Below are 17,718 nucleotides of genomic sequence, written 5' to 3' on the forward strand. Positions count from 1 at the left end.
TAAAGGTTTTCCTCAAGTTCTCTCTTTTCTATTGTGCATATTTTAAATTTCTTTGCATTTCTTGGTAGCATCGCTGACTTTTTCCTTCTATGGTTTTATCAACATTTGACAAATTTCTCTCCAGTCTTCTTGTTACTTTTGGCTCTTGGTCAACACAAACTTCCCAAATCCAAAACTAATTCAGAACTCTGAATAACAGTAGCATTTAAGTTTTGGGATTCTGCCAAGAGCCTGGCAATCTAATTCCAGTGTCAATAGTTGCTTTGGAGTTGGCTTTTCCTACTTAAGATTAGACTTTTGAGTAATCTAAAAACTAGTACCTACATCAAATGTCCCTAGAGTCTAACTGGGCTTTGTTTTTTGGTAACACAGAATACCAATTGCACTTCGTTCAGGGCAGAGATGGATGGGGGAGTGAGAGAGAAGGGCTGCACTTTGATTGCTGAAGTGGAGCATAAGGCTTTATTTTTATTTCCTGAGTTGAAGAACGGAAATCCTGGCACATAAGCGTGACACTAAATTGGTTTCCATAGGGTTTGCTTAATGATGTGTCTAATGCAACCTTCCCCAACTTGGTGCCCTTCATTGTGTTTGAGATATAGATTCCAGATGCCACATCTTGGTCAGCCTGGTCAGTGGCCATGCTGGTTGGAAATTCTGGGAATTGTAATTTCCACATATTCAATCAGCAGTTTGTTGGCCAAAGCTGGTCTAGTGGCAGATGAGATGAATGAGGATAGAGAGAAAGAAAAATTACATTGTGACTTACATTTGGAACCAACTGAAAAATGCCTTCTTTCAGTGTCTAGCTCTATTCTGGAGTCTGGAGTGAAGTAATAAATCAACAAGTGTAGCGTATGCATTGAAGTTAAGTGATGAATATCTAATACTTGCTGATGTGTATCAGGCAATTGGTGGTTCATTGCCTCTGAAGTAATAAAGCACAAAATAAACCTAGATAATTTCTGGTAGAGAATTGCAATTGCTGAAGTAGTTTGTTTTCTCCCTGGTCTCTTGCTTTGGCTTTCATTAAGGTCATAGTCTTGGTAACTCCAACTTACAGATGAAATCTTACTACTAAGTATAGGAATTGATTATAAGCTGACAAATGAATAGGTCCAACAACCAGATCTTGGGAAGGGTTAGAGAGAGTTTTTGTTCTTAAGAAGCTAAGGAAATTCCTTTTCAGTAGAGGAGGCTGAAGCACAAGAATAGCAAGAGCTGAAACACAACAGTTCATGAACCTCTTTGAAAGTACGCGAGATGTGGGTGGGCTGTACAGGGTCAACTTTCCTGCTTGGATGGCTGCTCTGTTGTAACTTCACCACTGAACATCTTGTTTTCCTTCTGGCAACACTACTGGAAATGTCTAGCCCCATATGAACCCATAAAAAGTATTTATCATTGTTGGTTTTCCCTCATCCCGTAAAATAATGGCCAAGGTTCCTTTTACTTTCAAGTCTGAATTTCTTTTAGTTTTCTGGTAAGCAGTGGGGGATCTGTGATGACATTGTGGTTGTATGGTACTCCTTACTTGATGAGCTTGGTCTAGTTCTGCCATAGTCAGCTCAGTCTGGCAGTTAATAAGTCTTCCTATTTTGCTCATTCTCTGAGGGAAACCTAATACTATATGTGTTTTTGTTACGTGTTTAAAAAGTTGTCTTTCTCCCAAGATAGCTACATTTATCTTGTGGTTCTGCTTTTGAAGCTTCTCTGCTTATGGATTGCAGAATAGAAGTTTCTACCTCATTCTTGCCACAAAGCCACATTTACCATCTTCTCCTTCCCTAGAGACCTTCTTTTGCAAAACTAAGCTGCTGTGGCTTGCTTTCCCAGCCTCTGGTGGAACATCAAATAGTGACAGGGAAGCTGCATTGCATAGATGGTCCACTATTACAAGGAAAAGATTACACCAAAGTAACTCATTTGCTGACCTTTTCATAAAGTGCTTCCCAGGTTGGTGCCATTCTGATACGTTGGACTGCAACTGCTTCCCTCCCAAGTCATTAGCTGAGGAAGTTGAAGATGATGGGGTTGTGGTCCAACACATCTGGAGTGTGTCACTTTGGGGAAATCTGCTTTAACAGAAGAGTTCTGGTTCAAATTCTGCAAATCACACCACAGTCCTGAAAAGAGTCAGATTACAGTCCTCAGAAATCTGATGTAGAAACAAACTCTTATTTCCTTCCCATGCTCTAGGGCTGGAAAATTATAGCCCCATTAGTGAATAGGATTCTTAGCCTAATAGCACAGAAGAGGAGTTGGTATAAACACATATTTTAACATATTGTGGGAGGGTAGTTTAGGAACATAAATAGAAAGAGAAGGGAATATTGAACCTTCCACACTGCTAAATTGCAAATATTGCAAACTCACTGGCCTCTGGATATATGGCAGAGACCAGACCCTTTAGTATGAACTAGTTCTAAACAGAGCTAATCAACATACTTGATGCAAGCTAATCAGATCTTAAGGAAGTTGGTTACTAATAATGTGAAACAGAGTGCTAAAACTTGTACCTATAGAATGTTGTCAGGCACAGGAGTGAGAGAGATCAGTTATGAACTGCTTGATTTAAGAGTAGATTCCTAGGGAAATGCAGGTAAGAGTTATAATAGCTGTTTTCAACCCTTTGGCTTTTGGAGGGTCCTTGAACTGCACAGATTTTGAAAATTCTGCAGAAACACATAACATCAGTTTCATACAGGTCAGGAAAAATGAAGATGGATGAATGGTTTTCCCTTGAATGGCAGATTGAGAGTTCTTTCTGTCAGATGGGCTCCTCCTGCAGAATTCGATGCTCTTGTCCAAAGGATAAAAGCAGTGTTGCAATGCAAGCTCTGCCCCTTTCATATGTTTATGCATGTCACAGTGCATATACAAAAGGGGCGGAACTTATGGTACAACACTGCTTTTGATATTTGCCCCATCCCTGGGGACATCTTTGGTTGCCCCTAACTTTTATTTGTTACTAATCCTTAAGCTGAAGAACCTGTATGTAAAGGGACCCTGGCTACTTGATTTAATTCTGATGCCAATGATATGGACCATGTGCCTTCGTTCAGTGGGAGACAAAAAAGTTCTCTTTCAGTAATTTTTAGTTGATTTAAGGAAAGCCCATTGCATGTTTACTGGAATTTTTAGCAGGAAGCTAAAATATATATTTGCATATATTTATATCACCATGCATTTTGCATGTTCCCCAGCAAGTGCCCCTGAGAGACATACAACCTATGAAACAAGAGTTAATACCAAACTATTATCATTCATTGATATCTAGTTCCCTGTCTTTGCATTTGTCTAATACCCTTTAAAGGCCAAGTCACCTTGAAATAATAGTGGTAAATTTAATAGATTAACTACAGACATGCAAGGAATACTACCTTTTTCTGTTCTGAGTGTCCCACTATTTGTTTTATTTCAATGATCCTGAATATTTTGAAAGAGGGAGGAAAACTTTCACGTATAATATCCCTGGCCGATGTCATAATAATTAAGAGGGATATAAAAACAATATACAAATAATAAACCAAGGGAAGTGACCTGGATAAGTTTCCTATATTGGACTTACAAAAGAGGCTTATTAAAGTTTTGAACAATCTTATGAGAAGGGACAAAGAAAAATGAAAAGAAATCAAGTTCTATGACATTATTTGAATGGATTAAAGATTAAGATTGTTAGAAGTAAAAGGAAGGAATATAAAGTTGGTTTATTTGATCAAGGTTAAAATAAATATGTTGTTATTTCTGGTGACACGTAATGGACTTTTGCTGACACCCTGACTGAAGTGACAATGCTTTATGGATTTCTTTATAGATGAGAGATGGGATATGGGAAGAAGAGAGCATTTGTTGTATATTAAGAGGAGGTTATGAGTTACTAAAATTGTTTATACTTGTGATAAAGATGGGAAGTCACTTCTTTATATTTTTATTTTCTTTTTCTTTGCTATATTCTTAGTTTACTTTCTCTTTTTCTCTTTCTCTTTTTCTTTTTTTCTTCTTTTCTTCACCTTCTACTCTTTTTTTAGTTTATATTAGTTTTACTGTTGTAATTATAATCTTTAATATAATTACTATTAAAAATATCCTTTCTTCCATATTTTTATCATTTTACATATATTCATCATTCCTCATTCATTGTTTGAATGAGCTAAAAAGTCCCCAAACCATTCTTTGTAGGGAATTTGTGCCCTGAGAAATATTGGTTTTAGAGATGCATTCTCATCTAAAGCTCAAAAAATAAACATAAAATACCATCTGAAGATTAAATGTGTTGTGTTCCCCCCCCCCTCTACTGGAGAGTTACTAGGTAGCTTGCAATGTGATATTGTGAGACTACATTTAAGATGAAATTTTAGAACGTACCCATATACACTTCTAATATTAGGAAATGCATTTGTCAAGAACAGGAAGCATAGCGTCTCTACCACCTGGAACTCTATATCCTGTCTACAACAAATTGAGCAATGAGGATGAATCTGACCTCTGTGGATTAGGACAGGTATGTAGTTATGATATATTATACTAAGGGGATGGATTGAAGCTAGTGCCATGGAAGTATCAAAATATCAGAGTTTTGGCAGATTGTTGTGGCTTCAGGTAAGAAAGGGGAGAGTGGGTATCATCAAGGACTCTTTTGGAATGCATTGGAAGCTCAATAGCTATTAATTGAAATTTACATAAAGATGATGCCTGTCCAGTCACCAATGGTCAAAAAGTCTATCTTTCATCAACTGACTATCCCAACAAACCAGCTAGCTAAGAGCAGTTTAGATCTTAAAACCAGGATTTTTGTCTAAACTATCTTTAGAGGTCCTGATCTTGAATATATTTTAAAAGCATAGAGCTGTGCAGCTTAACCTTTTCTCCAAGAACAAGATGATTCATACAACTATGCTGTTAAGATTTCTTTTTAAAATCAGTACATATTCTTATATAGGACCAACTTTACTACACAGATTCTACTGAATTCTGGATGAATGATATCTTTACTTTAGCTTCCCCCAACCTGGTCCCCTATAAATTGATTGAACAACAGTTACTTGAAATCCCACCAGCATGGGCAACATACCCAAAGGCTACCTCATTGGGAAAGTTGTGATAAACCACTACATCAATAAATTTAACTGATAGTTCAAGTGTGAAGTACAGAAAATAATGCTATCGAGAACTTTTCTGGGATCAGTGTAGAGCAGTGTTTCTCAGCTTTGGCAACTTTAAGGCCTGTGGACTTCTACTCCTAGAATTCCCCAGCTAGCCTTGCTGGCTGGGGAATTCTGGGAGTTGAATCCCACAGGCCTTAAAGTTGCCAAGGTTGAGAAACACTGGTGTAGAGGCTTGAAGAAAGGAATATCACAATTCTAGTAGTGGGAAAGGGGATTAGTCTTAGCCTTCTGATTTGTTTGAAGGAGAGGGATGATGGAAGCAAAGAGCCAGGAAAGAAAGATAGGAGTGGTTTAAATAAGTTGTGAGTAGAATATCAAGAGGTGTTTTACCAATAAACATAGGAAAGAGCAATGCTTGGATGGGTATTAAAAACTATTAAGTGACAACACTCTAGGATTTCTGGGAGACAGGAGATAAGAACAATGTCTTCCATCTGACCGAGAAGGTAAACAGACTGCTGTCAGCTTGAAATACTGGCAATTATTCTGGGAAAAGTGTCTGCAAATCACTTAATGAAGGATTCCTGAAGCTCAGTTTCCCTTTAAGTAATCTCGTAACTTTACCTTAAGTATTTGGGAGTAAGTCCAGTTGAACTCAGTGAGACATTTCAGAATCAGGTTGAAAGTGTACATATTTATTTTTCTCTTCATATATTTCTGTTAGTTTGCTTCCTAATGAATGGGCATTATTTCAATCCTAATTTCATTTTATTAGATTACCTTATTTTGCAGTTTTGTGGGCCTTTGTTGCTTTGCATATAATGTAAGGTGTGAAACGCATTGTTTTCAGTATGAATTCTGTACAATGTTTTCCTTAACAAAAGAAATTTGATACTTAATGCTTAGCTCTAGATCTTCAGAGGCAAGATCTTTTCTCTTGCTTCTAAAGTAGGGGTGGGCAGGAAATAGATCAGAGTAGACTTCTGAAAATTTGCACTATAATGATGGTATTTTTGGTTCCTAGTTGTTTGTCTGTATAGCAACAAATAAGAACCATTGTTGAAAACTGTCAGAATTTTTCAATAGGAGTCAGAAAAAAATGACTTCAGCTACTTGCTTTCAAGGCAGATTTCTGGGAGCCATCCTTTTTCATTTCCTCTTCACTCTTTAATTGACTATTCTGAGATTTATTGCTTTTGTGCTCCATTCTTTTATAGCAGTAACATACTTCCCCAATACTTTCCCCAGGTTCCAGTTAATCTTTACAGGATGGGTGATAGCTGGTATTTGTGCTTACCCAAGTCATAAACCTTATCTGACCTGTAGAGACTTGTATTTTTTTCCTTGTGTTTGTAAATCAAACCTGCTGCATTTGTCTGGTACATCATTCATGGCTTCTTGAGAATGAAAAGGAGACTTCTCAGTGTCAAAGTTTTCTGTGTAAGCCTCATTATATTCAGTGAAGATGAAGAAAAAGGTGTTGAAGGCTCTAGCAAGCCATTGGTGCAACGAGGGAGGCAATTAATCTGTTGTCAGAATTAATTCAGACTTTATTTTTTTATGATCACATATGCCTAACAGATATTAATATATCGGTCTAAGATTTTATGAATGGCCCAATAGCTGAATTTGGAAGAAGCTTGATTTTTAACATTATTTGGCTTCAGATAATTCATATTGTCATGGAATATTTCAGAAAGTATGAGTTAAGACGTTTTGCCCTGTTCCTCTGTATACATTACAATCACCGGCCATCTCCCAGAGCTATTATGGAGCACAATATTGGTGAGTGTCTGCAAACAGCTGTATGTTGTGTTGCTCTGTAAAGCTTTCATTCTAACTGGAGCCGAAGGACTCGAGCTGAAATTAATTCTGCCTCTTCTGCTGTTAACACAACTGGATGGCCTCTCTAAGTGAGTGCTGTTTCTTCCATAATAGAATGTATGAATGCAAAGTGGCTTTCTTAGTTTCTGTCAGAAGAATTCTCTATTTAAACAACGGGTCAACAAATCCCTCCATTTAAACAGGATTAACTGTACTTTCTTTCACTGAAGAATTGCCACTTGAGGATCAAATCAGTTTCTTAAGAGAGAAGTAGAGAAATAGTTGCTGTTTGGCAGTTCTCCAAGGCAAGTAGTACCCCGCTGCCTTGTAATCAATGTTTCCTCACTATAAAGGCAATTGATTAATCATGCAATTGGAGACTCGGGCGAGGGGAGGGAGAAAGAAAAAAACTGGACTTCCTATAAAACAATGTTTGGAATAGAGTGGGAATGACTAGAAGGTAGATCAGAGCAGATTCTGGGTATTTGCATTATATTGTAGGTGTTTCTGCCTCCTAATTTTCTCTCTATAGAAACAACTAAGAAGCTTTGCTGAAAAAGAATACTTGTGGGAAAAACCAAGAGCATAATTGCGTGTGAAAGGATTTGTGAGATTGGTTCTGGGAGTGATCACAAATTCTTGGGCCGAGCATATGCTTTGCAGCTCCTTGTTTTTAATGCTGAGCATTTGTCCCACCAATTTGAGTTCCTAGTTTTGCAGCAGATTCAGGTTGGAAGGATTTGGGATTCCCTCTGTCTCACACACATACATGCAAGGCATCCAAGCCTGAAGTGCGTGCCCACTACTACTCTTAGAAAGGGGAAGTGATTCATAACCATTCCTTATTGTCCTATCTTCTGCCAACTTGAAAATAGAGAAATGTTTCTCAGTAAAAGAAGAGATCCCATGGCTATTTGTGATTTAGAATCTGAAGTACTATTAACAGCATCAGGGCCATTCTGATACAATGATGAGAAGAGTATATTTTATTCCCTAAATAACTGCTTTGCGTGCCAGTAGTCAGGTGCCCTGACTTCCAAAGCATTTCCGGATCTCCTCGGCTGACCAGGGTTGGAATGCAAGGTGGAGACGGAGTCATATTCAGAGGCATGAATCTTCTAGATTTCTGAAACCCTTTGGTACAAAAACACATGTCCTGTTTTTAGAGATAGCATTCACTTGAAAGGAATTTGGCTTTCTCAAATCTACTATCTTCTTTCTCCTTTCTTTTCTCCTGTAATATAGCTAAGTATCGCCACAAAAAAAGTAAATATAATTCCTATTGCAGGTAGAATATTATTATATTTTTGTGAGCTACTTTGAGATTATAAAAAAGACAGAAATATGAAGAAATGGCACACACTGGATGCTGCTGGTTTATGAAATAGAGGTAAAGTGACATTACACAATGAATCTGAAGACTGGACATTTTCATCTGATTTTTATGTTATCTTTCTGTTTAGCTGTTGTGCAGAAGTGTGTGTGGTAATAATTATTTGTTTGATTTACATTTTTCTTTCTGCCCCAAAGGCATAAAGATAACCAAAAAGCATTAAATAAAAGTATCATTAGAACATATAAAATGACCACAAATTGCATATATTGCTATGTATAGCTAAAGATGGAGTTTCTTCTTGTGCATATGAACATGGTAAAATTAATAAATGATATACTGTATACATATTTTTCTCCACACTTTGTAATTTTTAATCATAGAATTGCATCACAAATCTTCAGAGAAATATAATTTTCATAGGATAACATTTTTAATTCATATATTGGTCTGAAAGTAGAAATTTAATTATGCGACTTGTTTATTCAGCACAGTGGATGCATTTCCTGATAATATGCACACTCATAGGCTCAGTTTGGTTGCATTCAGTTATTGTACCCAGTTAGCTGTAGTAGAATATACTGTATGACATACTGTAAATTGGAAAATACTTTGCAAGTCTGCTTTGTATGAATGCTTTTCTGTATCCTGATCTTTCTAGACTCTTCTCTAAGGTAACGCCAATTATTTTCTTCCTGCAGGCGCAGCTAGCAGCAGCTCTGAATGTTCCTGTGGCCGCAACCATTTCACCTGTGCTGTTAGTGCCTTTGGTGAATGCACCTGTATCCCTGCTCAGTGGCAGTGCGATGGCGACAATGACTGTGGGGACCACAGTGATGAAGACGGCTGCAGTAAGAAAATAATCCATGATTTAGGAGGGAGGGATTGAGGCTGAAGAAGACTTCCAAATGTTTTTATGCTTTTGTATTTGGTACTTAAAAAAAGGCACGTGGCTTATTTTTCCTAAAGGGTCACTTTAAGTCTATTATTAGAGTCCAGAAGATGAATGCATGTTGCTAAATTATGAAATGCTGAAACCCGTCCACTCTCCAACCACTTTCTTTGACCTTCTTGGGAGCTAGGAGAGGCAGGGTTTTGTTACATCCTCTTGTGTGCCCCTTAGATAGAGCTAACAGAACTAAAATAGAGTTTGCATTGTGTGTGTTTGTGTGTGTTGCATTACTTTAGGACCTAATAGGGACTCACCTCCACTATCACATAATTATAAAATAAGTGTAAGTTGTGAAGTCAACTCTGATCTGTTACATATTCTGGGATCACCCCTCGCTGACTGGCAATTGCAGACAGTTTACAACTGCAGCTGGTGGTAGAAGAAAGTATGGCTGATAGATATCTTGGAGACTTTTAAATACACTCATAAGTTGGGAATGAGGAAGATTGGGAGAGGAGACAAAGTGGATTGGAGACAGAGGAAGGACATAGTGGGAAGCATGGCCACAGGAGAGTCAGGAAGGAGACAGTATTCAGCATTTCTACTGCTGTGATACCTTCTGAAAGAAGCCAGTAGTGGTGGCAGATCTTGGATGCTAATTTTCTTTGTCATTTATGCAATTATTTCTATGGTCACTTTTGTAGGATTGTCTGACAACTGATTTTGCATGCGATATATATAGATAAAATTGAACTCCCCAAAAAAACTGAAATGGGGGCCAAACAGTATATATACCTGTGATGGTAGAACCTATACCATATTAAACTGAAGAGCAGCCTCTTTCCCAAGTTTTCTCCAAATGCATATTTTTATTTTGTAAAACAACAACACATAACCCTATATGCACTGAGTAAGTATCATTACTGAAATGACAGATAAATTACAGCTGTTATCTAAAGAGGTGGCTATTATGAAAGAAGTGAGATACTCATTTATTTCATATATACTTTGCAAAAGCATGTGTGTTCTTTAAAGATTGCACTTTAAAATAAGTAAAGAGGAAGGAGCATTATGCATGTCATCTTGAGCTGTACAAAATAAAGTTGGGGTATAAATCAAATGAAGTTTCTCTTAGGTTAGGCTCAGCTCCTATTGGCTACCCAGGTACATCCATGTTGCTTTCTTAGCAAAAATTTAGAAGTTATTTGCTACTGACTTTTTAAAGGATTTTTTTAAAAAAAAGCTTAGTCCAAACCACAGCCTTGGGATTTCCAACTTTCTCCCATCTAAATGGATTTTAGGAAAGTAGAAAAATGAGGGTTTCCCTTAGAGACTCTCTTTTGGAGTAAATGTAGTTCCTAGATTTGACATTTACAAATAAACCATCCACCTGCTGAAGAACCTTCATTACAGTGAATGCAGAGAAAAGTGGGATATCCTCTTTATTATAGTTTTGCTACAATGACAGTATCCTTTCCTTTCCTTTCCTTTCCTTTCCTTTCCTTTCCTTTCCTTTCCTTTCCTTTCCTTTCCTTTCCTTTCCTTTCCTTTCCTTTCCTTTCCTTTCCTTTCCTTTCCTTATCAGTCTTTTGTAAATCTTATCTAGTGAAGAGAGTTGTAAACCTCAAGTGTTTGCATGTTTTTAGTGACCTTTTCTTTGGCCTGATCATTTTTTAAATAACCAGCAGGTCTGTGCATGCTTCATATTTGATTTCAAAGAGGTACAAAGGGCAGCTGCAGAACACAGAAGAATGATGCAGTGTTTGTACCCACATGTTCTCTGAAGCTCCATTCTGGAATCAAATATGAAGCACTGCAGAGCCGTAATAACTAAGAGAGGATATTTTGCTTTTTAAAACAGTTTTTGTGATCTTTTTTTTAAAATGGAAATGATAATTGTATATAATGTTTAGGTTACTGGAAAAATTGGACGTGTCCTAGCCTTAGATAAGAAATAAGGACCGTTGAAGCAGTAGGGCTGTAACCCTGCCTGTTTCAGTGATCTTATTCATATGTAATGGTTTATGCTATGACTTGTTTGTCCCTATTTTGTTTACTAGACACAACTGCTAAGTTCACACATTGTGCTAAGCTAGGAATTGGTAGGTTGTGAATGTGACCTCCAGCCTCCTATATGTAGCTTCTAGAGCACTGCAGAATGAGCTCAGCTGAAAATTCTAGCTTTTTAAAAATGCATTGGAGGGGTAATTTGTTGGAACTGAAGGGGCAAAATTATTGTCTTAACAGTACTTGCAGAGCTGTTAGAATGCTTACTTCACTTCTTAAAAACTGCACATACGCACACAACTTTGACCTGATTTTTCCAGGGTTTTTTTTGGGGGGGGGGTTAAGGAGAAAAAATGGGTATAGCCACTGTAACCCTAAGATGAGGGTTTCTGTTTGGTCCCTTTAAAACCCTGAATCTTCCCCACTCCCTGCCTCAAAAAGACAGCCTTTCCCACTATTCTTATTTATTTATTTATTTTATTTAAAAGATTTATATGGCCGCCCATCTTGAACAACTCTGGGTGGCTCACAACAACAATAAAACCAATAACTATAAAACAATCATAAAACAGTAAAAAAATAAAACAAAAACCCTGTGCCTTAATCATCCCCTTGGGATGCCCTGCAGCAAGCTCCAGTTGTCTAAAATTGGGAAATTTTAGACTGACAGTTTTAACAGTTATGGGGAAGCTCCATACAAACTGAGCAGACAGAGCTTTGCAGAGCTGATGATGCTTGAAATAGAAAAGGATACAGAAGAGCCTGAGGGGAAATTTCATGCTCAGATCAGATTACAGCAATTGTACATGGGCAAAATAGAATTATCTTTTCCAGAAGGCATATAAGGCAAAGAAAAAGAACAAACTGAAATAAGAAAATTGAAGTCAACTAAGTTCCTTGTATCTGCTTCCCAGTATACCTCCCCAGTATACCAGCATTTTGCCAACACTTCCCACCCCTGGATCAGCTTGATTTTCTCTTGAGATGTTTTCTTCCTCCACTCAGGTTCAAGTTATGGTTCAAATAACTGACTTGCTTTTTAAGACCAGGGATGGGTGGGTGAGGTTCAGTAAAGAGAAGGAACAAGCCCACTCTTTTATGTAAAAGGTGTTAGGGGAAAACAGTACTTTGAATTTGGAGGAGCAAAGAGAGGGCAAGGAAATTACATTGGAAAGAATATACATAATTATGTAAACCAACTTTATGGAAGGACTATGTAGAAGTAAATGAGCAAGGAGGATTCTCAGACACAAAGAGCAGGAAGCACACTGCTGGACATGGTGTTATACATTTGATGGTATCACTTAATTTTCACTTTGGCGGCTCCCAGCCAGTTCCCTGTCGTGTTTTTAGTACAATCTCTTTAAGTGCTGCTATATAAGATTCACCTAGCTGTGCTTTCTTTAATGAACCTTAAATTCTGTTTCCTCTAGTGATTCTTTAAAACCCCTGTATATGTAGCTCTCTACTAATCTCAGCCACAGCAAAACACCTCATTTGCAGTGCTTGGTTTCTCTGATAAATCCTCTTGCCGGTCTCCTGTAAGAAATGCTACTTCCTACTAGAGAGAAACTGCTCTATATTGGTCTGCCTACTTTTCTGCAGCTGCCAGTCCTAAACTGAGGTGGCATCCATCCTTGTGTTTAGAAATTAAGATTCATCCATCCTTGGGTTTAGAAATTAAGATTCATCATTGCTACACAATGGATTAATGAATGTGGTGGCCACTTGCATAACCTCTTCAAAGCTGGAAAGGAGAATGATAGCATGACAGAGAGAAATTAATTAGATGTGCTAATAGGTGAACTAGGAAAGAAGAGATATGTATAGAAAAGTAGGGGATAGGAAATAATCTTATACTTAGCAGCCTTTGTATTTGAGGGCTTTTTCGGCAACCAGTCCTCAAAAATCTGGAATGGCAGTGAACTAGCTCCAAACACTTTAATAAGTAGAGATTTTGTAAATAATAATTTTGGGGTTTCCCCAACAGAAGAAAAGAACAATAGTAAACATGTAACCAGTTCAGTCTTGCACGTTGGGTGTTGCAAGTAATTCTTTGATGGAATTTCAAGCATGAACCTTTGCCTAAATTATGAGGAAACCTTGCCTACTAGACAGACCTTCCAGAAACTGGAATTAGCACTAGATAGTCTATTAAAAGGAGATTTCTCACTGATTGGAGACATTCATTATATATGCCTTATGGTCCCTATGTGACTCTGACATATAAATGGAAATTCAGTGTCCTGGGCGGTACTTGGCATGACGTCTAGACTATTTAGAGAATCAAAAGGTTGGAGTGAGCAACCAACAGTATATAATGATTATCTGAGAACAAGCCCCATTGAATAGGACTTACTTCTGAGTAAAAGATTAAATTATTAGATGTTGGTTTTGATTGTTGAATGCCATGATCAATTCCCTGATTTATTTACTCTTTGTCTTTGAATTTAGCATCTGTTTTCTCCTGGCATCTTCTTCTCCCAGTCTTACTTCCTTGAAGTGTTGTTCTCATTTATTTAACTTCCTTGCTTCAGAGTGTCTGATTTCCTAGAGTCATCCCCTGTCTTGAGGGACAGTTATATTTATCACTGAGGTGGAAATACAGGTTTATTTGTTAGTAGTGGAGATTTCAGTTGATAGGAAATGTAGCTTTTTCTCTCTTTGCTTAACTTCCCAATGAACTGCTTTATTTGGTTACTTTACAAATACAATTATTGCCTTTATAGCAGTCTTCCCGAGACCTATCAGCGCAGATAGGTTTTGGCAGTCTCATGTCCAAGTCAGCCTGCACCTCAGTTGCTGTCTGTCTCCTAAGTCTCTCACCTAAGTTGAGAGCAGAAGAACACTGAATTGACTTCTGCTTTCAGGAAATATGTCTCCTTATTTTTCATATTTCTCCTAAATCTCCTTTTCCCCCCTCATTAGTAATTCAAAAGTAGTCTGTTTATATGTCAAGAATCACTACACATGTCCCACTTACATGGTATTAGATTTCATATGCACATTTTTGCAGTTCATTTATGTTTTCTATTCTGACAAGGGTGGTAATATAAACAGGACTTTTTAGAATTCCCATTTAAAGCCTTCTCTTATCTAGGAATGCCATATATGGGCTGTTAAAATATGGATGGCCACTAAATGGCAGCACAGAGATAGAGATAACTTTTAATTTTTTGCTCCTATCTAATGGTCATCCAAATTCTTGCAAGCCAGGTAAGCTATGTCAACTTTATCTCCTCCCTAATCCCTGCAAAAGGAGACTTCTGATTAAATGAGTGCTTTAAAATAGGAATTTAGTTTTGTTAGATTGGAAAAGATCTTACACGCAGAGAGATCCTTCAGAAGTCCTGCATATCAGCGGGATGCAGTGGAGAGGAAATGAAGGAGACTGAAGCCTGCTCTTAGAGTCTCATCAAGTAGAATCATACAGGGCAAAATAACAGCAAAATATTCCCAGGATCACATGCATATACTATGTAAGTGGACGTGGTGTTTAATTTGATCAGCGTTGGTTAGTCAGGTTTATAAATTTGGTAAAGCTTTCTTACAGAAGCCAGAAACATCAGAAGGAGGATGGGTGTTCTGAAAGAGTGTGACATTTGCAAAGTCTGTAAAGAGACTTTTGATCGTAGTGGGGGGCCTTGGAAGCCTTTTTCCTGAATAATGGCTATTCAGGCACACGGCCCAGGTTTCCTAGTGCTGTGATAAGATTTCTGAGCATAGCTGAGTTGAGACATGTTCTCCATTAAATAGGGAGGTCACTATGTGTTCAGCAAACACATGAAGCAAATATTTACTTGTCTGTTGACTGAATTGCGTCCTTCCCAGTACTGTAAGCATGTATTCTCAAACTCTGCTTATCCGGAAGACAATTCTGTATGTGGATCTTGACACAAAATACTAGGAGGTTTTTCCCTATCATTTAGACCGGTCTTGCTGTCATGCACCTTCCAAATGTGTTGATGCCCGGGAAGGATGGGAAATACAATCTAACGCATTTGGACTTGTCAATGCAGGTGGGGGAAAGGGAAAAGAAAGGTTTTCACACCCATCATTTTTGTTTCAAGATTTGTCTAAGGTATTTGCAAAAGATAAATGTGATTTTGGTGACAGTCTAGTGAGAGAAATTGGTGTGAAATTTGTTTTTACTCCTAGACATTTTTTTTCTGCCATTTTTTCTGCCATTTTTTCCTCCTAGATATTTTTTCATTTTTTAAATAATCATAGGAGATTATTATGGAAAAAAAATCTGTTCAGACTCTCTTAAGAGTTAAGGACTAGTACCCTAACTAAAGACATTGTTTTGCATGATTAATAATGAAACTTGATTTATACTAGCTGGGGTGATAAAACTAGCTTAGTTTACTTCATATCTAAAGAAAAATATATTGAATTTTACTTCGGCTTTTTTTGTGTGTGTGTGATTCAGGAAAGTAGCAGTCACTGTATGTGCATATCTTTATTGAGTTTTTAAAAATGCTTCAAATTTGGGTACCTGTCTGTCTTCAAGCTGGAAAAAGTATAGACACAAATGAATTATATCTACAGTACTTTCCACAGCTTTAAGTTGTCCATGTGCTGGTATGAATGAATACAATTTTCTCTCCAGTGAGAGTTTGGAAGTCAGTCTTAGGTTTGTGGAATTTCTATCCCTACTCTTCATCATCATATAACAATAATGTTACCTGAATTGCAGATGTAAATTTAATTTCTGGGAGCAGCAGGGGCCATGCATTCAATACTGCATTACCCCAGGTTGAACATTCACCACTCTCAATGGGGAGACAGCAAAGGGAAGAGTATAAAAGCATTTAAGATCTCTTATTGGGGGAAAATAATATTCAAAAAGCTTGTGATTCAGACTATCTAGATGGGCAAATACTGATCTTGAGTTACATCAACCTTCCCAAGCCTAGGTCCTTTTGGAAGTGTTGGGCTACATTTTCCATTAATCCAAGTTTGTATATCCAAGCCAGTTATCAGGGAACATGGGAGTTATGCCCCAAACATCTCACCCAATCCTGTTTGGGGAAGACTAGGCTAACAGTGATAACTTTGTAATAGTCATCAACTTCAGACTAGTTTGCCATCAAAAGTTCAGAGATGGAATGGTGCAAAAAGTATTTATTTTACTCATCCCAGCTATAGGTTTGCAGGGAAGAATTGGAAGAGGGAGTGCTATGTATGTTGCATTGAGCTCCTGGTGGAAGGGGGGAATATAAATATAATGAAATGGTAACAACAATTCAGATACAAGGAAGAATCTGTAACAGAGGACAAAGTGAGGAAAGTTGTCAGAACAAAAGTCCGTGCGTTCTGGACATAAGCTTTATTGCTCTTAATTTTTAAAACTATTTTAACTAGAAGAGGTACTGTGATTACTTATATAGGCCATCTCTAAGCTTTTCAACCCATTTAAAAAAGAGTAGCTGATACTGCTACTCCTCGGTATTGCAATAGGATTTGGGGGCAAGGATATGCACTAATGACAGGTTAGTGATGATATGGACCCTAGCCACTTAGTGGCTCTTGGGCTCATTTAGCAGGATTATATGTAGCTCATATAAGTTACTATATAAACAAATTCCCAACAACTGAAATTAATTGATTGAGTTCTAAAAAAAATTGCCTTACAAAAAATTGTAAGGCATATTGGTGTTAAGTTTCCAGATCCTATATAAAAAGATGGAAATATTTGGGCAGGCCTTATTTTAAAATAATGCTTGCTTTATTCCATCTTTATGTGCACAAAACAGTGGGCTATTGTGCATGTTTCCTCTGTTTGGAAAAAAAAAGAGACTCATTCCTTTAATAGCTAAGTATGTTAAAAAATCTCAGAGGTACTAACTATAGCAACAAAACAGAATATCAAATATAATCAGTGTTAAAACAATCATTGTTATCTAAACATAACTTTGTCGCAGGGCAGAGAAGAGGGAAGAACAGCAGCTTAGCTCAGGTCTCTTCCTGATCTGTGTTATTGGTGGGACCTTTGTGGTTTGTTTAACAGTAAGCATCATGTGTGTAGAATGTGATCCTTATTGTTCAGATTTTAACACCTATGAAAATGCACACTAATGTAAAAGGAAGATGAAATGCAAAAAGTACAAGCAGTATTAGCTATATTAAACTTTAAATACATTTAAGACAGTATTAATTACAGTGATTATCACAAAGCAATGCACATAAATATCCTGACATGATAGATTAATTAATATTTGTAGGGTAATTAAAAAGCAGTAACCTCAAGGCAAGTCATCGATGTTAGAACAATATTTCTGGTAGGTGTTACCGCTGCAGTTTTGTGGTAGATTAACTCTTTGAAATTGCACAGGATTCTCTCTTTGGAAAGTGTTGTAACAAACTGGTTTGCTATGAGTGGGGCTTTTCAATGTACAGAATATCCATTTTTGTGAAGGACTCATTCTGCAGAGAGCCTGTTTCCACACACATATGTAACAAGATGGATTTTGTTGCTGTTGTTAGTTTTGAGTCCTAAGAAGAGCCTTGCTGGATCGGACCAATAGCCCATCTTGTCCATTGACCTGATT

At 37.4% G+C, this 17,718-nt stretch overlaps 1 protein-coding gene across 4 annotated transcripts in view; it reads left to right on the forward strand.

Moving 5' to 3' along the window:
- Positions 1 to 17,718, forward strand: part of LRP4 (LDL receptor related protein 4) — a 107,688-nt gene that overhangs the window by 38,207 nt on the left and 51,763 nt on the right. For all 4 annotated transcript variants that reach the window (XM_088145701.1, XM_088145697.1, XM_088145698.1 and 1 more), the window contains exon 2: positions 8,967 to 9,116. In XM_088145701.1, the coding sequence (XP_088001827.1) occupies positions 8,967 to 9,116 (150 nt within the window). The remainder of the gene's footprint in view (positions 1 to 8,966; positions 9,117 to 17,718) is intronic.

This window comes from Python bivittatus, unplaced genomic scaffold, assembly GCF_059951505.1.
Source record: "Python bivittatus isolate LINGU-HERP-01145 unplaced genomic scaffold, Pbiv_v1 ctg000480_np1212, whole genome shotgun sequence".
In the NCBI taxonomy this organism is placed as follows: Eukaryota; Metazoa; Chordata; class Lepidosauria; order Squamata; family Pythonidae; genus Python; species Python bivittatus.